We start from the raw sequence: 22,296 nt of genomic DNA on the forward strand, positions 1-22,296 counted from the left end.
TAGAGGTATTTTTATTATTATAACTGATATTTTTGTTACAAGTGTGGAATTGTCATTTTCAGCAATACCTGCCACTGTTTTTTTAAGAATGCAAGAGTAAATTCTAAATGTCACTTACTTGTTTCCACCATTTAGTGTACTAAAATGTTAGGATTGATGCTAGAAAAGTAGTTTTAGATGCGTATTCTTCAGAACAGGGAAAACATGGTCTAAGAGATTAGCGATTTATGTCACTTAAAGAATCAGCAGCAATGGTATCAGCAAAAGCAGATTTCATATAAATTTGCAAAAGCACAACCAAGTTCAGTAGCAAGATTCACTCTTCACTCATTTTTTCATTCACTTTGTGTATGAAGCACAAAAGGAAAATCAGATTAGAATCAAGGTAGAATGATTGCAACAAAGTCTGAGAATGCAATGAGGCAGGGGTATAAAGAGCTAGGGGAGACCCTTCTGTAGAGTCATGAGTTTCAGAGAGGACCCACTTGCTTTCTAAATTCCTGATAGAGACTAGGAGACTGAATCCAAACTTAGCCTTAGACTAAGGGGCCAAGTCCAGGATTTAGCAGCACTTAGTCATGGACTGATACAAAAATAATTTATAAAGTGATTTAATAAGATTTTCTGTAAGCACCACAATAACTTAATTACAGATCTGAGATGGAAATTTTTGTACTGTACTTGCTATTGAGTGTTGTAAATGCATTCACACATACAGACCCAAAGAATTGTATGCAAAGGTGTAGGTATGTATGTACCTGTTAAAAATTCACCTTGCATTCAGTGAGATACTCCCATCCCATCACAACACTGAAGGAGTGACAGGTTGATCTTCGAGGATTGGGTGGTACTGGGGGGTAGCCCAGACCTAATCAGCAGGTTTCAGTAATCCTCAGAGTATGACAAACGGGAGAGCTGGTGGGCTCTGAGAGGTCCTACTGAGAATGAGGCACTAGTGCCAGTCATAGCTGCCCAGGAGAGCTCAGTGGGCCTGATGGATTAGGACTAATCTTCATAGTGTCACAAAATTATTATCTTCAGTCATCTGTCTTCGTCCTGTGGACTAAAAACTACTGGAATTTTCCTCAAAAAGTCCAGTAATAATAATAATATTTATTATTATTATAATAATATTGTTCTGTTCAAGCTATGATTCAGACAAATAGCCTTCCAAGGCTATCCGTTATGCAAGAACTGTTCTTTAGGCAGCAGCAGCTCCTGAGAACAGCCAAAGTTTCTGATAAACTGAAGGGGACCTTAACTGCTCAGGAGCCAATAATCAAAGCCAAGGTCTAAAGAGAATGCCCAAGGAGACTGGAGATTGTGTAGCAGCCCAAAAGGAGCTGGATTGGGACAGGGTGTGGAAAAAATTACCACACATGGTGCTTTGTGTTTGTGTTGATTTATTGTTGCAAAACTATATTCAGTTGAGTATGAAGTAACATTAACTGAGCTGACATCCTTGTTCTGTCACAGCCTGCTACATGAGTTAGAAAAAAGTTAGAAAAATTTTGAGGTCACCTTTCTTTTATGTCAACCAATTCAATTGGAAAATAATCACAGGATTTCTAGTGCTTATCACTTATGAACATGGAAAAATAGAAAAAAAAAATTGAATGCACTGAATTTTTATTGAAGAATTGTATATGTTGCTCATTGCTAGTTCACAGGAAAACTCAAGAAGGCTCTGCAGTAGAAATGACTCCTATAGAGGCAGATTTCTCCTGGCAGAAGAAGATGACAGAACTTGAGATGGAGATCCAGGAAGCATTTCTCCGTTTCATGGCATCTATTTTGAAGGGTTACAGAACATTCCTCAAGCCAATCACACAGGCACCTTCAAATAAAGCAACTGCTGCCGATTCCCTGTTTGATCATCAAGGTGAGGGTGGGGCAAACAAGTTGCTGATAGCATTGGCAGTGCTACAACTTTAGAGCAGAAGAGCTACCATGACTTTAAAGATCCAAGTTCCCTTTGGTTCTGCAATTCCTGGCAGTATTTAAAATTTCAGTTGTCTAAAATTAAGCTGTTTGAAGTTGGTGTGAACATGGATACATACACGTAGAACTGTAGGTTTGTACTAGCTCCAGTATTAGAAAAAGCTTTTTTTTAGTAGCATGATACCCTCTCATCATGGCATATTCTGCAAGGGCATCTCTTGGGAATGAAAAAATATTTCTCAATTTGTATGATGCAAAATGCTAAAAGCCCAATAATGAGGAGTGAAGTGATGGTCTTGATAGAAATGGAAAAATAGTAGAGAATGGGCCACAATTCAGAAATATGGCAAAACAATAGTCAGCAAATGTCACTTCCCTCATCACTCTTAACTATACAGATCTGTTCATGAGTAAGACACTACATAAGATGTCAAGGGGTGGCATTTTGTGTTTTGTTTCTTCTTTTGGGATTGCTGATTTTTTATTTTTTTTTAAATTACTGGATAAAAGATTTGAGAAGAGATTTTTAGGTAATCATTTAGAGAGTTTTCAATTTTATCAGGCCCCTCACCTTTTAGAATAATGTAATTTTTATTTTAGCATTGCTTTAGCTGTTGAATGCTTTTGTAGAAGGTCATCTTTTTCTTGCACAAACAACAGAGTGAGAAGAGAATACATGGGTAAGATTGATTGCCAAGGATGTTAAAATTAACTATTAAAAATGCTGTTATTTTAATCTTCCAAATGCAAGTAGATATAAGTAGTTGTTGTTATTGATAAAGCAAATACCTTGTGTATTAACATCTTAAATAATTCATATTGATTATGAGATTTATGTGATTTATGTTTATTAACACACTTCATGTGTTAATTTCTTATGGAACTTTTAACTGTGCATTTCCTTTTATGACTAGGATTTTTAAAAAGCAGAGACCGTGCCTATACAAAATTCTACACTCATCTCACCAAAACACAGATATTCAGTCGCTTCATTGAAGAGTGCAGTTTTGTGAGTGACAAGGATACTGGCTTGGCATTTTTTGATGACTGCATAGAAAAGGTGAAAAATGTGCTACTAAATAATATTCTTCTGTTCACTTTGTGTTACTGTTCTGTCCTTTAGTTGAGAAGGTACATAACTTCTGCAGGAAGTATTCAAAAGGGTTGGAATTCTTGGTGGTTATTGTTGAGTCATTTTACTTTCTTCATCTTCTTGCATGGTGATAATTTCTGTGTTGTTGGAGGAAATTTTAATTAAGGGCCTGTAGGATTTCTATCAATAACGTAAGGTGAGAATTACCAGTAACTGACACTTTAGCAAAATGCCATTCATGTCTTCCCATTAAATATTAATTTCCTCCCTCTAAAGTGAAATTGCTACTAGTGGTTATCTGCCATGAACAAAAACATTGTTGCAGTTTTTCCCACAATTTCAACCTTAGACATGCCTAGTGCTTCAGATGTGGTCAGGACTGGTTTATGGGGATAACTTCCACTTTCATTATTATAGGCATGATATATGAGAAAGATTGTGGGGTTTAGGAAGGGGTGGGGATTGTGTGTTTTTTCTTTTTTGGTGGAGGTTTTTTGTTGGGTTTTTTTTTGGTTGTTTGCTTTTGGTTTTGGGTGTTTTGTTTTTTAATGAAGTCACATCAGTATGGTTCTGGTCTAGAAGGTTATGGAGTTTATAGCTTCATCTTCAAAACTCCAGGTTCACAATATTAAAGTTAGGAGCTAGAGAAATGTACAGTAATTTCACGAATACAAGCCGCAGCAATTAGACAAAAATTTTGGTGGAAACCCGGAAGTGCGGCTAATATTTGGGTGCGGCTAATTTATGAACAATTATGTGATATCTGCCCTTACCTGGTATCATACCAGTCCAGTCCCGAGCCGAAACAGTTTGAAATCCATGGTTTCCCGTTGTTCTGACGATGAACCAATCAGAGAACAGCTTATTGCCTGCCTGTGGATGGCAGCGTTACTGAGGGGTGGGGGTTGTTATTGGGGTGAGTTACCTCGGCGAGTTACCTCGGCAGTTCGATAAAAGTGTGTGATATTTCTCTGTACTTTCTAAAGTGTTTTCAGTCTTGTGTGGCTGCGGGGCTGGCTGGGCTCGCAGGGAGAGGGCTGGGGGAGCCGCTCAACCTGCTCGGCCCACGGGGCTGCGAGGGCTAGAGCGGCCGCTCGGCCCGCGGGGCTGCGAGGGCTACAGTGGCCGCTCGGCCCGCGGGGCTGCGAGGGCTACAGCGGCTGCTCCTGTGCCAGCACGGAGATGTGGCTCCGCTCAGAGCTCAGCTGCCTGCCCGCGCGGCTGAGCGGCTGTTTAAAGGCAACGCGGATCCATTGGGAATGCTCGCAAAATTACCACACTATTGTTCCTGTCTTTTTCAGCTTGTAAATAAAGGGTGTATCTTTTTTCACTTGGAAACAATGTTTCCGAGGTCGACAGTAAGCCAGTAAGCCCCGGCGATCCCGCGATTGTGTTACTAAATGATGACTTTGTGAAAGTTCGCGGCGAACTAAAGTGCGGCTAATATTCCCGGTGCGGCTTATTTATTGACAAAGACATCAATGTTGCCAACACACCGGATATGCGGCTTATACTCCGTGCGGCTTGTATTCGTGAATTTACTGTATTTATTTTTTAAGGCATATGTATATGATTCTTTCTGGGCAGAACTTTCATTTTAATAATAAGTTCTTATAGACGAAGTCTTTGATTCAGTATTGATTAACGTTTGTGAATGGACAAAAGTTTATTTGCCTTTCCTTTTCTCTTCTAAATGTGGGGTATGCATCTAGAGAATACTTTATTAATAATTTGTTACTGCAGGTTGCCATATTGGAATTAGCTGCAAAACAGGAGTTTCTCTCAACTAAACAAAATGAAAGCACTTTTCCTTTGATAGATTATTGATTTTATAACTTTTTCTTTGATATATTATTGATTTTATATTTAGTAGATAATGTCATCAGACTGAAAGCATGCTGATTACTGAATCTTCACTGAAGTATTTGAAAAAGCGCTAAATTGCTTCTACAGTAATACAGAAAATTGCTGTTTCTTCTTTAATATTTCAGCAAGTGACACAGCTTTAATAGCATTATTTAAGATTTTGATTTTTGAGTTGAGAAGAAACTCTTAATTTGTTTTTTCTTTTCCCAGCTCTTTCCAGACAAAGGAACGGAAAAAGGAGAGAAGGTAGTTGGCCCTTGAAAATGTTTAGGAATATCTGATTATGAAATAAAAATGGAAAGACAAGGCTGTGGACTTGATATTTGAGTAATTAAAACAAGCAAAATTTATATATATCCAATCAAATACGCATATATTAAATACATTTTTACATATTCTAACATAATTGATGTGAAAAGGACATTTTATTACAAAGCCGAACTCTGTACTTAGTGTACAAACTCTGTTTTCAGGTTGATATAGATTCTGTTGAAGATGCACGCTTGATTGAGCTTGATGAGTCACAAAAAAGTGAACACACAGTGTTCATAATGCCACCAGAACCACCTGCTGATGATGGACAGGACCAAGTGCCAAAATACAGGTACAAATTAGACAATTACATAGAGTGAAACTAGAGTGCTTATGATATTGCATCTGCAGGGCAGATGTTCCATGCTGGTGCAAGACTTGCCTTAATGCATTGTTCAGAAGAACTCTTAGAAAGATAGGAACTGCCCAGATTCTGGTAAATTTCTGAACCTCTAGAAGTCAGTGGTTTGGGTGTGTATATGTGAGAGCATGTGGATTATGGTATTAATTTTTCAATAACTTCTTGCCAACTTTATAGTAATACTTCTCTGCATGTACTCAGTGTCCTTCTTCCTGTTTGAGCCATTTGTGTGGATTTTGTAGCAAGTGCAGTGCTCTTTGTTCCATGTTGGGAATGATGAGGAGTGGATTATGAGTCCACCCAGTGCTACTGATCTGCAGACAATGAACCAAAAGAACAAAACATGCACTCCACTTTTCAGATTTCTTGCAGTCAGTCTTTTGCAACCCTGTGCAGGAAGTGTGGAGTTTCAGATACTCTGGGTATGGTTTGTGTCTTCCTGTCTCTCTTGGAGATCATGAGGGTTCAGTTTTTTCTTGTCCTTGTTAATCATAATCTATACTCCCCTGACCTTCATGACATGATTAGCAGTCTGTTTTATTTCCATTGTCTTTGGAGGTTTAATGTCCAGGGCATCTTCTTGTAGTATCTTTGTGAATAAAGCTAAAAGGATCTTGCTGCTTTCTCTTCTGTTTTCTCCTGGTTCTTTGTTCTGCTGTTTGTCATTTTTTAACATACCAGTTGTCTTTGCAGGATTTTCCTGCTATGAGCAAGTATGTGCAAAACTTTTATTTTCTGGGTTTTTTTAATCATCTATATAGCTATAAAAACTTCCCACGACTGGATTTCAAGCTGTTTGACAGACCACAGGAGCTCAAGCTCTCCTTCAGCAGACACCCAGCTGGAAGCAGCATTTCAAACAGTCCAGCCCTCATGGCAAAGAGGACAAAACAGGTCAGATGAGTCTCACTGTAATCGCTGTGTGATCACTAAAAGATACAAATTTTCTTGGTAAATCTGCCACTGCCTGTTTATACTGTAAGTTAATGTTATTAGAGGTTTGGTCCCTGTAACTATTCAGAATGCACACGTAAATAAAAGAAATAGAAGAGATTAAAAAAATTACTGTCTGCGATTACAGTTCATTGTCAGACACATTTTTAAGCTTTAGACTGTAATATAAAATAAAATTAAAATTAATGCTTATTATGGAGAAAAAAGATTGATCCTGATGCTAGTTTTTGCTTGCAGAGAGTCTTAATAAGAGAATGGTAAAAAGGGATCTTCAGCTGAATGTGTGTGTATTAGTATTAAATGCTTACTCTTAAGAAGCTAGTATATGAGTTAGATTTCTAGATTCAAGATATTACATCTTTTGTCTGCTTTTGTATGTTGTTTCCCCCTTACAGGAGATAAAAACAGCCCATAAATTAGCCAAGAAATATTACGTAAGCCCCTCCCAGTGGGCTAAGTGTCTCTTCAGTCATAGTTACAGCCTGTGGTTTATTTGTCTGCCAGCCTATGTCAGAGTTGCACATCCCAAGGTCAAAGCGCTGCAACAGGCATATGATGTTCTGATTAAAATGAGGAAAACCGATGTGGAACCACTAGATGAGGCAAGTGCAAATCAAATAGTTACCATGACTGTGAAATAGAAGACAAGGTGCAAATACATTGTGTTTTGCTGACAGCAGCTGGTTAAGCATACTTATGGTTAGACCTATGTTAAAGCCACCTTAAAATATTCTCAAATCAGTTTAACTATGGCAACTTAATTATCTTTTTTATCCCCAGCATAATGTATGCTGGGTCAAGTACTCCAACTCAGGGTTGCTAGTCTTCCCACAGATGACTTCCAGAAGGAAGTTCTTGAGTGTCCCTGGTTTTTATTGCACTTTAATTAATGCTTTGCCTTGCTGCATTGAAGGGATGATGGGTTTGTGTCCAGCATATTATTCTTACAGTGGTATCCACAGGCACACAGCAGCAAATTATCCTGCTTTTCACATGGGCGCCTTACTTCCTGTATTTCTCAAATAGAAGAGCTGTGAGAAAAAAAAAAATCAGCATGCTCAACAGTGTGACTGCTGATGTTATTTCAGGCTCCGTGACTTGCTGTTTAATTTTTGCTCACTCTTCTGGCTGTAGCATGTTAGGGACTAATTAGTTGGTCTCACAGTTTTTCCCTTTTACATGTGTAAAAGTTGGAAACCAGAAAAGAGGTTAAGATGCTTCAAAATTCTTGTCCTTACTCCATTTATGTGTTTCCGTATCTTGTCAGGTCTGTTACAGAGTTGTAATGCAGCTCTGTGGTCTGTGGGGTCAGCCTGTTCAGGCTGTGAGAGTCCTTTTTGAAATGAAAAATGCTGGAATACAGCCAAATGCCATCACCTATGGTTATTACAATAAGGTAAGGGTCCAGTGTCTTTTGCAGTTGTCACTCCCAATGTCTGGTAGCATGTTTTTAAGGTTGTTTCTTTCAGCCCTTTGCTTGGATTTGCTGATTCTGTTGGTCAAGCAATCCAGTTGGACATGCTTACAGAATGGCTGAATCTACACTAAATGTTTTTACACTGTTAAATTTACATGCCTGTGCTGTTTGGCTAACCAAAAATTCTGTTGAAATATGGATTACGCTGTTTCTGTTTGCAAATTTTGGAGCCATGTAAAACTTCCATGTCAAATAAATGTATTCTAATGTGTATTCTTTGAGATAGCAAGATCCAAAATAGATGAAGGCTGGAGTTAGGCTAGTTGAATTAGCCTCCTTCTCCTTCCTTGTTTCCAAGTTCCTGTATATCCTGATGAAACTACATGGTAAACTATATAAAGGAAAAAGAAGAGATGCTGCTGTGGTCTTCTGTTGCTATCAAAATATATAGATAAGAAGAAAACTTGTTTAATTAAAGAAATTTTGACCCATTGTCTGGTTTTACTCAGCTGTTGTGTACTGAGCTGTGGAATAAAAGGGAAGAGCTCATAAAAATTCAAGTATTTGTCCTATTTCACATGTTTTAGAGTAAATGCTTCTTTTTGTTAGGAGGGGGGAAAGAAAGGCTTCTCACCACACTGTGGTTCTTTTTTAATGTAACTTCCTTACTGTTTTTATTATTGCAAAAATATGTCTTTCTGCAGGCGGTTTTAGAGTCTTCTTGGCCAAGTGGTAACCGCAGTGGCATATTCCTGTGGACAAAGGTGCGAAACATAGTTCGTGGCACAGCACAGTTTAGGCAGTGCTTAAAGAAATCAACACAGAGCCCACAAGTGCCTGTGATACCAGGTAATTAGTTGTTAGTTAGTTGAAATTGATTGATTTCTGGTGAACAAGAGCATGACATGCTTTCTCAGGGATTGCAGCTAACATTGTGGCTTTTGAAAGTGGAAAATCTGTCTTTAAATGTATAAAAATTGATATTTGTGAACTTGATGGCTGTAACAGCATTAGAATGTCTTTTTCATACTGAAGAATTAATTATCTTGATTTCTATTGCCAGAATTTCATACTCTTATTTTATATGTGCAAGCAGAACTATTTACTGTTGTCTGAAGAGGTTAGATTTGTTTAACAACCTGAACAAACCTCACTAACCAGCTCTTGTTCATGTCTTTAGCTCTGCGGAATCCCACGGGCGGAAGTGATGGGGACATGGTGAGCCATGGTAGCGTGGATAGTTCTAATGATGCTAACAGTCGGGAGCACACCCTCTTCGTCAGTGACTTAGTCAGGCTTGATTCCGTTGATAATCACTCTAGCACAGGTACTAGATTCTGCTGGGTTTTCTACTAACAGTTCCCAAAAATGCTACATTTTCTAGTCTTCTGTTGATTTCCCCTTCACAACTACTACTTTCCCTTCTCGAGGCTGTAGAGAAGTGTGGAGTTAATCTGTGTAGAAAAAGAAGTACACTATTGTTGAACATTTCTCCTTTACTGCACATGATACTTTAGTCAGAATGTACCATAGCAGAATACTGTTATATTAAAATAAATGTTTGCTGTGGTCTCATGTACCCTGCTTTTTGTGTTGATCTTCAGAAAAGGTATGAAGCCTCTGGCATATGAGGCTGTTTAACTTTTGCATGTTGTCATTTTTTTTCACAGAAATGGTAGTCTATGTCAGTAAAATCTTTCCATGAAAGGAAAGGAGTGATATTTGGTGAGGTGATTAGAAGGTAACACTTGAAAATACTTTTCTTGGTAATATTTCAGAAAGGTACATATAATTAGCATTCATGGAATTAGTACGTTATGTTAGGTTATGGTAAACTATGGTTTTAAAGGCCATAATAAGGTGTCTTAATAGTAGTTGCTAAACTCTGAAAAAAATACAGATATTGTTAGAACCTTGTCATACAGTTTCTGGGAGACACCTTAGGAATGGAAAGGCAGGTGATAAGCTGGAGAAAAACTCCATGTTAAACATAGTGCGCACTCTTCCTGACAAACTGAAGTAAAAGGAGTGCACGGGAAGTTAATAATTTGAGATGGCAAGACAAAATGCATGGTTGTTTTTATCTGCTTTAGTACTGATCACATCCTACCTGTGCAGTCTCAACTAAACTTCCTTTCTGTATGTACTTCGAAACTTAATGTACAAGATTATTCTTGCACACTCTTCATGTTTTTAATATCTTGAACCCTTCTGTAAGAGAACTTTGAGTCTGATTCCTGTGCTTCATCTGATATGTCTGCCTATGTTACTGAACTTCCCTTCTCTCTGCTCTTTGTTGCTCTGCTTTTTGCTCTTTGCTGTCTCTTGGGTGCCGCATTTATCCTTGGCTCTCACGGTGTGGGGTGCAGAATTATGGTGTGAAGCCTTGGATGCACGTGTGCATTATTTCTACCCTTGAATGTTACTCCTGCAGGTAATTCACCCACTTATTGATGGGATATTCACACTTCTGCTCAAGGCAGAGATAGTAACATTATTGAAAATCTGATAGCGCCAAATAATGTCAGAACCTAATGTTCTGTATAGAAGGTTTTTTAATATAGTAGCCACATATTTTAATTGATGGCTGCCCAAATTTTAAATTCTTTTTAACATAGTTGTTATTTGTTGGTAAAATAAATGGCAGTGATATGTATGGTAGATGAATTGTATCTGTCACCCAAATTTATGGAGCTTCCTAACACCTTTCACATCCAATAACTTACTTTGATCTTTTTTGTTGCAATAATGAATGCTAATAAGTACTCTGAAGCATATAAACAGTCCCATTTGTTGCTGAGAAATATGTCCATATAGTATTTTTGTCTTTTTGCACATGAAGCAGCACATATAAAAATAACAGAAAAATGAGACTTTCTGGATTTTTTCATGTGACAAACTTTTTTGATTACTGTAAACTTTTGTATTTTTAGTGAGTTACAGCTGGCGAGTTTAACTGGTATAGCAGAGGAACATACTTTTTAAAAGATGTTTATAGTTTTACTTTTTTTTTCGCTATTGTAATTTATACTTTGGCATACAATGCAAAGATATAGGACAGTTTATGGTACAGGTTTTTTCTAGGGCTGTATTCATTGTTAGAAGCCTGCTGAATTGTGGCTGTGCTTGTCTAAATTTCTTTTGTTAATACATTTGAGAATCTAGCTTACCCAGCAGTTAAACTTTTCATGCTAATGTTATAGGAAAGGAATGAGAGCAGATACAGTGCATTAAAAATAGTCAACACAGTATTTCTAGGGGAATAACTCATATGTAATATAATTAGAAAAACAAATTTGGATTGGTATAGCCTACATATCTCTGGTGTTATTATTATCCCTGAGTAGATCTTTCCACAAATTCGATATTTTAGAGATCTTACTATGAAATTTTCTGGAGAGACAACATGTGAAACAAATAAATTTCAGATCCTTTATTTTGTTATTGAAAAACAAATTTAGGAAGGAGAAACTAACTTGAAGCATGTGTTTGTATTTCTACTGACAGGTGTTCTGTCAGACCAGGGTTACAGATCCAAGGATGAACTTTTGAGAGATGTTGAGGATAGTCTTCCTGTGACTGAAACACAAGTAGAGAAAGATACTTCTAACATTGAAGACTTAATAGGTTAAGTATACGTGTTTATGTTGGTGAAGACTTTTGGTAATAAATGTGTTTCATGCATTAGATTACCACAGATACCCAATGTATTGAATTAATAATGTTCCAAGGCCCAGAACACAACAGATTTCATCTACTTATTTTACTTCCGTGCCCTAAATTGTAGCAGTGGAACGTGTATAGGTAGAAATAGCCTTTTATTAGATTAACTTAATATAGATGGGAAAATTGGACAAATGTTGGGTACACAGTAATTTACATTCCATTCCTCTCATTTATCTGTTTGAAATCTTGACAATTTTTTTAGCTGTACCTGTTGACCTAATAAAAGGCAGTACTTTTTCTTACAAACTCTTCCCAGCTATAGACAGCCTTATGATCATCTCCTGTCTTCTGTTCTAATTTTGCCCATAGCTTTTCTGTATTTTTTGTTTCCATTTCTGAATTTGTTTCATATCTGGGTTAAGAGATCCTTTATGTGAGTTAGGGCTTTTAAAGCTCTCATTAAACAAATAGCCCTGCACGAAAATCTGTGAATTACTGTTCTGCTTTGGTTAGTTTTAAAAATACCATGGGGAGAAATTGGCAAATGCTGTAACCCTGTGAACAGCTAGGCACTCTCTGCATAATGCTATAACCTTTCTGGGCATTGCTTCCAGGAGATGCTCAGTACCTAGTACGACTGATGCTTTAGTTTGTTATTACGTAAGGCATCAGTTGGAGTTTATATTTTACAGTCCAGTGCAAACAATTACTAAGTTAAATCTAAACTTTTTATGTATGTATGTATGTATATATGTATGTATGTATGTATGTATGTATGTATGTATCTCTCTATCTATCTATCTCTCTATCTCTCCATCTATTTATCTATGTACTAATGTCCACATTCTCTTTCTTGCAGAGATTTCTATAGAAAAATCTTACAAAAAGCAACAGCTGAATACAGAAACTCCAAGCCCCGCTGATCCACCTGCTTGGGGTAACAGTATTGTGAAAGTTCCATCAGGCATTTTTGATAGCAGTGGAGGGAAGGGCAGTGACGGTGAGTCCCTGGGTGAAACAGAGCTTGCTAAAGTGTTGTGCTGTAGTGTTTTGCAATCTGTTTTGTGTCATGAAAAGAAACAAAACTTCAAGGTGCAGATGTCTTGCACAGTGTTTGCATTGCACCATTATCCTGTGCAGGTGACATAGAAGGAACCTCTGGATGCTAAGGTTGAAAATCAAGATTTTCCTTGCACTGCACTGAGTGTTTCACTGTGAATATATAAAAGCCAAATCTTGGGGATCAATTTTTTTCTGCGTTTATGTCTATCCTTTACTGAGACAAGGTAGTCCAGCTTTAGTGTGGCTTGATAGCACAGAATGCAGTCCTAAGTAAGAAGTTGCCTGGGACATTTTGGCAATTATGAGAACTGATGATTGCCAATAAGCAGCATTGGTGTGAGACTCAAACATCCTTCAGCAGGTGGATATGGTACAACAGTTCTTCCTTTGAGGTCCTAATATAGTAGAATTTCCATATTTACGGAAGTTTTAACCTAGCTAATACAGCTTAGTTAGTAAATATTTACAGTTAGTAAATATTCCCAATTACCCTGAGAAAATAGGAATTATTTTAAGCTAATATTTAGAAGATTAGTTTATATCTTCCACATGCTAAACTTAATTAGCATTTTATAAATATACAGCTGTGTCATAAATGAAATAATGCTTCTGTATTGGGCAGACACACATTATAGCTTTTTTTCAGAACCAGAATAAACTGTGCAATTTGATGCTTAAATCTGTGAAAGTAGCACTTGGGGGGAAAAAAATCAAAACCAACCAGAGCAACTTTTACCTACAATTGTAGTTTCCTTTAGTTCACGGATATAGTACTTACTCTCTGGGTGTTGGCACAGAGAAAGGAGGTAGAAGCCCATAAACAGCTTTGACCCCAAAGAGTAGGTGGCTTTTTATCTGTAGGATGTCTTCACAGTGAAATAACATGTTCATACTAGTGTAACTTCTTAGTGGATATCTTGGGACTGTGGTACTCCCACTCTTCTCTGTGTAAGGACTTTAAGGATATTTCACATATTTCAGGAAATAAACAATTTTAGTGGCTATGGATACCATATTATTAATGCATTTTCTCTTTTAGAAGCTGTTCCTAGCCCACTGTTCATAACTCAGGATTCAGTTGAAGATTCAGTCTTTGGTAATGTTTCTCCTAAGAAAACAAGTGAAAAAAGACAGAAGAGGCAAAAACTGTTTTCAGAGAGAAGCTGCAGTTTCAGCAGTGAAAGCAGAGCTGGAATGCTGCTGAAAAAAGGCAGCTTGGACTTGCATTCTAAAGAAATAGCAATAATGATGGGAGCAGATGCCAAGATCCTAACAGCAGCTTTATCTGGAGTCAAAACTTCACCCTCTCATATGAATAAATCCCACAGCTTTGAAAATATCACTGACCAGCAGGTGTCTGACATAAGTGGCACTTGGAGTGGTGTGACTGAGAGTGATTGGGACCTAGAACGTAGGTCTTTACCAGTGCTGGAAGAACCTGGGGAAGGGCAGGAGCATCTTGAGAATGGAAGAGATGGAAACCTGACCACAGTGGAAGACATGAATCTTGAACAGGCAGGTGAGTCTGAAAACCAGAAACCTGAATTCAAAGATGCACCTGCTAAAAGAAATAGCTTTTATGGTGTGGTTAAGCCTATCGAAAGGGAAGATGTTGAAGTAGGCTTGGACCCTCTGTCTTTGCTAGCTACTGACAGCACACAACCAGATTATCCAGAACCTGGGGAAAAGCTGATGTCACCAGTTGCAGCACGTAATTTGGCAGATGAAATAGAGAGCTATATGAATTTGAAGAACCCATTGGGTAGTAAGTTCCCCAGCATGGAACTCCACAAGCTGGATAAGGAAGCAGAAGCTTCTGGTACACTTGGTCGCTCCCAAGAAAGGAGATCAAGCCTGCCTTTGGATTCCATCCTGCCATCCTCCAAGTGTTATGAAAATCGAAGAAGTCCTTCTGTCTCCAGATCCAAAACATTCACTGGACGATCAAAGCAACAAACTCATCCACAAGTTCAAAAGGAGCCGTCTTCATCTTTGACAGGACTGGGCCGCTCTTCTCCACATGGCTCATTGGGAACTGTTGTAACAACTTTATCCAATCTGAAGTTAGACAATATACTGTCTGGACCAAAAATGGATGTTTTGAAATCAGGCATGAAGCAGGCTGCCAATGTGGCCAGTAAGATGTGGGAAGTTGTAACATCAGCGTATAGTTACTCAGATGATGAGGTAAGTGGTTTTTCAGTATTAAAAATTTGAGGACACACAGTTAGAGGGCTAACTTCTATATCCAGAAGATTGTTTTTCTAGGTGGTGTTTTTTATTAAATATCGGCTTTTATTAGCCAATAAAAATTACACTTCATCTATGGTATTTTTCCTTGCCATTAAAAAACCAGACTTTTCAGACAAAAGCAAATTAGATGATCTTAATGCAGTAAGTTTTGGCATTTTGTTCTCAACATTTCTCCCGTTTATTTATCTTTTTATTTATGTCCAAAGAAACTGAACCAAGAAACCCTGGTAAGTACAAATTTATGTCACCTTAAATGATGCCATACTGCCCTGACTTACTTCAAAAAACTAGGTTGTGAAAATAAATTACAAATCCAGGAAGTCAGGTTGGTGAGGGTCAAAGTGGAAAGTAGTAAGGTACAGCCTGAGATCTAGTAAATTTACTTATCAGGAATTTGGAAACTAAATGTTATGGTTCTTCTGTGATTAACAGTGTTTTTCAGAGCAAAATATTTCACACAATAATGAGAAGAATGAAAGAAGATATAGAGGAATGAATATTGTAACTTCCTCTTTTCTTGTTATGTCTTGTTATTTTGCCTTCAAACACAGTTTTCTCAGTTAGAAAGGCCTCTCTTTGATCCAGTTAATCCCTCGATCTGGTGTTTGGTTTTAAGGAGCTTTTTTCTCTCCTCTTCAGGCTATTAAAATAGCTTCTTGTTGCCTTATGCAAGCTCTCCTTTCTTTTCCCAGGCTTCTTAAAAGGTAGAGAAGGGGAAGATAGCTTTGACTTTATTTCTGTGTGAAACAAATTTAACTGATGCTACTAATGGGGGTCTCTAAAACCAAATAAATAAACAAGCAAACAAAAATTCTTATTTTTTAGCAGATGTTGTCTGTGTCAATGAAATCTTGCTGCCTTGCTTACTTTCCTGATTTTTTCATTTTGTTTAATTTAATTTAATTTAATTTCATTTTTTGTTCTGTGCCTTTCTATTAGAACTGTTGAATAGAATTTTGTTTAATGGCACATAATTCCAAAAATGTGACTTATTTCACTTTTCTTCAAACATCCTTTCATTCTCCCCTAATTTATTTATTTAACTTACCTTTTTTTAATATCCTAGTTATTGTACTTTGTTGCATCTTGTGTTTTGGTGACTGAGTTAATTGCTAATCATTTCAGCTGGTATGTTTCCTTCCTGTCTTAAATTCTGAAAATAAGACTTTAACTTGAACCTTTTTTCTGATAGTTACTTTATTTTGTGTGATGTCTGACAAATCACTGTTCTGCATATTTTTTCCTCTTTCTCCTGTAATGAAGAAATTTATATCCCTATTGTTTTGTCATGCAGTTTGTCAGTTTTCCAATATCCTCCTACTTTGTCCAGTATCTGCACTTTTTGAGGCTACATAGATTTATCTTACATCTGATTTTTTTTTTTTTTAATCAGGATTTATCTTAATCTGCTAGTTTAATTATTTATTCCTTAGGATAAAGATGGAAGTCAAATAATGGATGTGGAAGTACTCAAAAATGCTACTTTTTCTTCTTGCATTAAAGGAAGAAAGCCATCAACCAGACTATAACTTCCCTGTGGGCCTTGAAGATAATATTTTAGGAGATAATCTGTCGTCAAGAACTGGACTCCCAGGCCTACTTACAAATGAGCTTGCACAAAGCACTACTAGTCTTGGCAGTAGCAGCAGTGGTGGAGATGTAGGAAGACAGCATTATAGTGCAGGTGAGATGATTTGGGTTTTTTTCCCCCTGATAATTTGATTATGATACCACAAACAGGAAAAACTGTTGTATGTGAAATTACTCCAAACAGTGGAAGCTATGATAATGTGGAATTATTTTAAGCCCTTAAGAGAATTGTAAGGAAATTTTTAGTTCCATTCTATGCTCTTCTCTTGCTGTAGCAAGTAGCTAATGCTTCTTTCTTCGTTGAATGTATAAAAACCTGATACAATGTGCAGGAGTTTAACCATAAAAATACTTCCTGTGTATTTGATAGGAAGATTGCTAACTAGTAATAGCAAGAAACACCTGCTCATTCAAGTAAGGTCATAAGACCCTTAGAAGTCTTAATAGTGAACATTAATACAGAATTTTTGAGAACTGCAAATAGTTGGATAACTGAGACACATCATTGTCTCATTTACTCATGAGGGAGTAAAGAAGCTGACCAACCAAAACCAAACCAACAGAACCGCCCCATAGTTCCTTGTGCACAAAAAAAGGCTGAAGGTAATACACACCAGAAGTTACTCATCTTCACCGTAGAACAGGAGGATGTTAGATACATACTTGATTAGAACTTATGTAGGTAAATAGTTGATGACTGTGAGCCTATTACAAAGTGTTCTTCCCTCCTCCCTGCCAGATGTGAAACTGGATTAAATAAATCTAGTAATTTTCAGTTCAGATTCAATTCAGTTAGATTTGATTCTTATTTTGAGAAAATAGATGTATTTCTGAACAGCTGTGGAGTTGGTTTAGATCTCTTTGCAATAAGATTCTTCAGTGATGCAAATATTGCAAAGCTGTCTGCATCAAGAGTGGAAGCAGTATCTGGCATACTGGACATAAGGTAGCCCTGTATCACAAAATTTGACAAGATATTTTCTAGTTCCAGTTAGTTAGGAGGGTTATAAGAGCTAACTATAAAGAGTGGCAGCCAATAGGGTATGCAAAATTTGTTCACAGATGTAATCTTGAGGTGAAAATACAGAAGTGCCTTCTTTATGATGAGAGGATACTGGTGGTGCTGTTTTTAATAGAAAAATTTGGGCTTGTAAAAAATAATTTTGATAATTTTGCCTTCTAGGAGTGATTCCAACCATTTCCTTCTGGTGAATGTACTCACCTCCTTTTTCCCTTTTCCTGGACAAGGCTCATAACCATAAAACATAGCATCACCAAAGAAAGAATATTTGTTTTAGTGCAGTGTTAATCAGGGAAAATCTAAGTGGCACTCAATGTGCCAATCAATGGCATTTTTGGTATCATATGCCCCACCTGGTGCTGCCCTTACATTTGCTGTTTACATATGGATGTATTACCCAAAAAATCCTGACTAACTTTTTAGAGCTGGTCAATATACATTGAGCAATCTTACTGCTCTTTACCAGTCTATTTTTTGTTTGCATTTTTCTTTTACTGATCTGTGATTTATTTTGTTAGAAAAGTAACTTTGATGTGTTAATCACAAACATTATATTTATCTATATTTTAATTGTAATGTCAGTGAATTACAGATGCTCTTATCTTTGTAGATCTTTCCGTACAATTTTCTTGCCTTGGTTGAACAGCAGTTATTTTCTTTGGGATTGGATTAATTATTCTTTGCTTGAATACAAGACTCAAATCACTCTTTTTGTACAGGCGAAGTTTCATTCCCAAAAAGTATGAAAGTTCTAGATTCTGAGAAATCAGAGCACAGCTCTTCACATAATACTAGTTTATCCAGCATTTTCCAGAACTATGCAATGGAGGTAAGATTAATAAACTCATAGATGAAAGCCATAATTAGTCTGTAGTACTGTATGAATTAATTACTTGTTTAGTTGCATTGTGGTTGGTTTTTTCAAAACAATTTTTCCTTGTTTCTACTGCAGAGGTGCTTGATTCTTGTTGGAGTGCAACAGCGGATTTAAAAAGAAGAGGGTCTTAAACACTTTCAAGCATCCATCATATATATAGAGAAAAATTTGTTGAGTGAAGGGTCAACACTTGAAGTGAAAGAGAAGTTAGAGATGAAACAGGATATTTTGTGGGGTTTTAGATTTTATTTTCCCTATGAAAATTAGTTGTTATTAAATAATTGTGATGATTTGACTACAGCCACCACCAAAGCCCTCACACAGGTATTTGCTTAATCCCCTTTAAATGGGCAACAGAATTAAAAGGGCAAAAGAAAAAAGCTTGAGGGTTGAGATAAAGATGATTTAATGCATGATTTTTGGGGAAAAATTAAAAAGAGGGAACACAACAACAAAATAAAAAAAAGCAATGGAGAGATCAGACAGCACCCTGACACGTCAAGGAAGAGCTACCTTGGAAAAACCCAGAATTTTATCTCTGAACTTCATGTTACACAGTGTCATTTGGTCAGCTGAGGTCGGCTGTCCTGGCTGTGTCTTCTCACTGCCTCCTGGCTGTGCCTGTAATGAGAAAAGTCCATGAATGTGTATAAAGCCCTGTGCAGCAATAACTAAAACATTGGAGTGTTATCAATTAACATGGAGCTGGCTACCAGGTCTGAAACACAGGATTATAAAGAATACTAACATGAAAATTAATTCTATCCCAGCCAAACCAAATAATGTTTTAGTATGGTTCTCTGTTTCAGTTATTACCTGTAGATGCTTTCAGATTTCTTATAAGTAGACAATGGTCACGGCATTTGCCTTGGTTCTTTTCTTTCAACTGCAGTGTTATTTTGCTAGATCCTATGTAATCTTCATTTATGTTTGGTGTTCTGGACATCTAGGCATGTTGAGCTTCTGCACTGCATTATAAAAAGGGTATAGCATAGTAAAAATGTCATTATAAGGAGTGTATAAATTATATTTAGCTCTAAAATTTATTAGAAGCTGTGGTTGATGCTGGGGGTTTTTTGGTGGTTTTTCATCCACGTGACTGAAAAATTAAGTAAGAGGAGCAAGTTGTGTAGTCCATTCTTCTATTAGTACAGGATTAATTTTACCATCTTTTCTTCAGTTCTCTATCTAGTTCTGTGATGAGACTTCTCTTAGGTAAAGACACAACATTCTGGTTTTCCACTTGTATTGGGTTTGAATGGAAAGGATTTGGTAGTAGAGGAACTGCCAGAACTTCACCCCATGTCTGACAGAGCCAATGACAAGCCTTTTGTAACATTTTTCTTCCTCTATTCACTTGAACAGTGAGATTACTAGAATGGCCTTAATGACCACCTGGCATCCAGCCAGGGTCAACACACTACACTATTATAAAGGTTTCTTTTGTGTTTGATTGGTTTTGTGGGATTTCTTTCCTCCTTTGGATAAGTTGACATGCATTTACTTAAGGAATTCAAAGCAATTTCTGTATAATTTGTATATGCTTCATATAAGTAAACAACTGCAAATGTTAAATTAGTAGCCTTTTAAGGGTAATGCTTCTTCCATATCTGAAGTAAATCACTGATGTCTTCATTTCATAGGTAAAAATTAATATGGATGAGATAATTCTGGTGGTATGATGAGATAGAAGTGATGGATTCATTTCTTCCCACTAGCCTTCTGATACCTGTTAAACTTCTATCGGTACTAAGCCTATAAAAAACAATTTTAAGGGAACCCCAATAATACTAATTCTTTACTATTCTAGGTCTTGATGTCAAGCTGCTCTCAATGTAGAGCTTGTGATGCTTTGGTTTATGATGAAGAAATTATGGCTGGATGGTCAGCAGACGACTCAAACTTGAACACTACCTGCCCTTTCTGTAAAAGTACCTTCCTACCTTTGCTTAATGTTGAATTTAAAGACCTTCGTGGCTCTGCAAGGTCAGTGCATTTTATAGATACTTCGTTTTTGCCTTTGTACCTGTGCGTGGTTATATTTTTTCACAAGAGCATCTTTGACATCTTTCCCCATCTAGCTGTATGCTAGAATGTTACTGCCTATCCGCTCGTCATGGTTGTACTAAAGGAAATCATAAGTTGTGTAAACTATTGAGTTGCATTGTAAAACAGCCAAAATACAAAGAAGTGGTTGCCTTTTTATCACTTTCTCATTTCATGTTTTCTTTGTAAGCATAACCATATGGATGGTTTAAGTCAGTTTTCATTTTATTTCGATGTGAAAACAAAGCATATGGACTTTAAACTTTATAAAAGCATATGAAGAGGTTTTAAAATCTGTCAGCAAAGAATTTTTCCCAGACCCAGGTTTGCTATCAGCTTTTAGTTCCAGATGCTCCACCTTATTGTTTCTCCATTTCAAGCTTCTCTGCTTACCGTTTTTAACCTCTTCTAGTTTCACTCTGAAAAATGGAACTTAGTCCCAGTTTTCACTGTGGCACTTATTGCTGTGAAAAAAAGGTTCCACTAGTGTTCTCTAATGCAGAAATTGCTGTGAAACAGAGGTTCCACTAGTTCTCTAATGAAGAAATTGAACATCTGTAGAATGTGTACTTCAGAGGCTTGGCAAAGCAAGATACATTCGTGTTGTCATGTGCTTACAATGTGTGTGATTGTGTAGTCTCTAATGTCACATTACAATAGCAATAATTTTCAGTGATGTGTCACTCATTAATAAATACACTGTTGCTGATTTGAAACCATGATACACTAAGGTCACTTGTAATCATTTATGTCCACTATAGGGTGTCTTCTTTTGCAGATCAAATCTCAAATTTATGTCCTGTTGTCAAGCTTTTTAATGTTGTATTTCTGGTTTTTTGCTACTTCTGAAAAGTAAATGTAGAAAATAATAATTTTATGATTTACCTTTGTGTTTTTTTCTCCCTCTCATTCATGTTGTAACTAGCTTTTTCCTGAAGCAAAGTACCTCAGGAGATAGTTTACAGAGTGGCACCCTTCCATTAACCACAGATCCTCTGGAGCAGAAACTGTTGACCAGTCCAGCCGTTGCTGACTTGATCAGTTTTTCAGATCACCTGCAGTCCAACCACACCATAGCTGAAGAAACCAACTCTGCAGCTGAGCAGGGGTAGGTAAAACAGGACTGTTAATTGTGTCAGAAATGCATCGGTGCTTCCACATTTACAAGGGTAAGATTGGTTTTTATACCAAATGTGTATAAAGTACAGTTGTAACTGGAGGATCATCTCTTTCCTTTCTCCCTTTTTGCGTGTTTAAAACATGCTTTTATCAGTTTGAAGTGAACTCATTCCACCAAGTGAGTAGGTTCCAGAGATACAGCTATAGAAATGAAACTTCATATCCATCTGCTATTGGTCAGTAGGTAAAACCTCTACTCATTGTGGTTTAAACCCAATCACCATTTAAAGTCACAAAGAAATTCAGGTGTTGCTTCTCCTTTCCATGTATGTATGATTAATAAGAAGGACACTACATTATGGGAAAAAATAAGTCCCTTTGCTGAAACATTTTGCTTGAATGAAAGTTCTGGGAGCGCTCAAGACTTGTGCAGGGCTTGTGTTCTATCACAAGCAAATCCTGTGTAAAACTGAAACTCTGAAAAACAGTATCATTTTTGAAACAGTTTGAGGAAAAAAAGCATTAAGGGGAAGGTGTCATGTTTGATGAAGGAAGAACTGAAATAATTCTACTATGGTTTGTGACATTTTTGCTGGGATTGGTTACATTTTGTTGTAATTGTTTGGTTATTTTTAATAATCATTCAGTTTGAAATTCTGGAGTATAAGTGCCTGAGAGTAATGAGCTCATGCTTTAGACAACTAAAAGTTAAATCAGT

The 22,296-nt window shown here is 37.0% G+C and overlaps 1 protein-coding gene across 2 annotated transcripts in view; it reads left to right on the forward strand.

Annotated features, from left to right (window-relative positions):
• Nucleotides 1–22,296, forward strand: part of DENND4C (DENN domain containing 4C) — a 74,088-nt gene that overhangs the window by 39,468 nt on the left and 12,324 nt on the right. Inside the window, exons 12-27 of one of the 2 annotated variants that reach the window (XM_033085991.1) lie at nucleotides 1,664–1,882; nucleotides 2,856–3,001; nucleotides 5,111–5,146; nucleotides 5,374–5,504; nucleotides 6,335–6,467; nucleotides 6,923–7,129; nucleotides 7,795–7,923; nucleotides 8,649–8,793; nucleotides 9,125–9,271; nucleotides 11,452–11,571; nucleotides 12,470–12,610; nucleotides 13,712–14,859; nucleotides 16,429–16,609; nucleotides 18,256–18,365; nucleotides 20,224–20,399; nucleotides 21,385–21,567. In XM_033085991.1, the coding sequence (XP_032941882.1) occupies nucleotides 1,664–1,882; nucleotides 2,856–3,001; nucleotides 5,111–5,146; nucleotides 5,374–5,504; nucleotides 6,335–6,467; nucleotides 6,923–7,129; nucleotides 7,795–7,923; nucleotides 8,649–8,793; nucleotides 9,125–9,271; nucleotides 11,452–11,571; nucleotides 12,470–12,610; nucleotides 13,712–14,859; nucleotides 16,429–16,609; nucleotides 18,256–18,365; nucleotides 20,224–20,399; nucleotides 21,385–21,567 (3,352 nt within the window). The remainder of the gene's footprint in view (nucleotides 1–1,663; nucleotides 1,883–2,855; nucleotides 3,002–5,110; nucleotides 5,147–5,373; nucleotides 5,505–6,334; nucleotides 6,468–6,922; nucleotides 7,130–7,794; nucleotides 7,924–8,648; nucleotides 8,794–9,124; nucleotides 9,272–11,451; nucleotides 11,572–12,469; nucleotides 12,611–13,711; nucleotides 14,860–16,428; nucleotides 16,610–18,255; nucleotides 18,366–20,223; nucleotides 20,400–21,384; nucleotides 21,568–22,296) is intronic. The other variant, XM_033085992.1, reaches the window with a different exon arrangement.

The sequence above is a fragment of the Catharus ustulatus genome, chromosome Z (assembly GCF_009819885.2).
Source record: "Catharus ustulatus isolate bCatUst1 chromosome Z, bCatUst1.pri.v2, whole genome shotgun sequence".
NCBI lineage: Eukaryota > Metazoa > Chordata > Aves > Passeriformes > Turdidae > Catharus > Catharus ustulatus.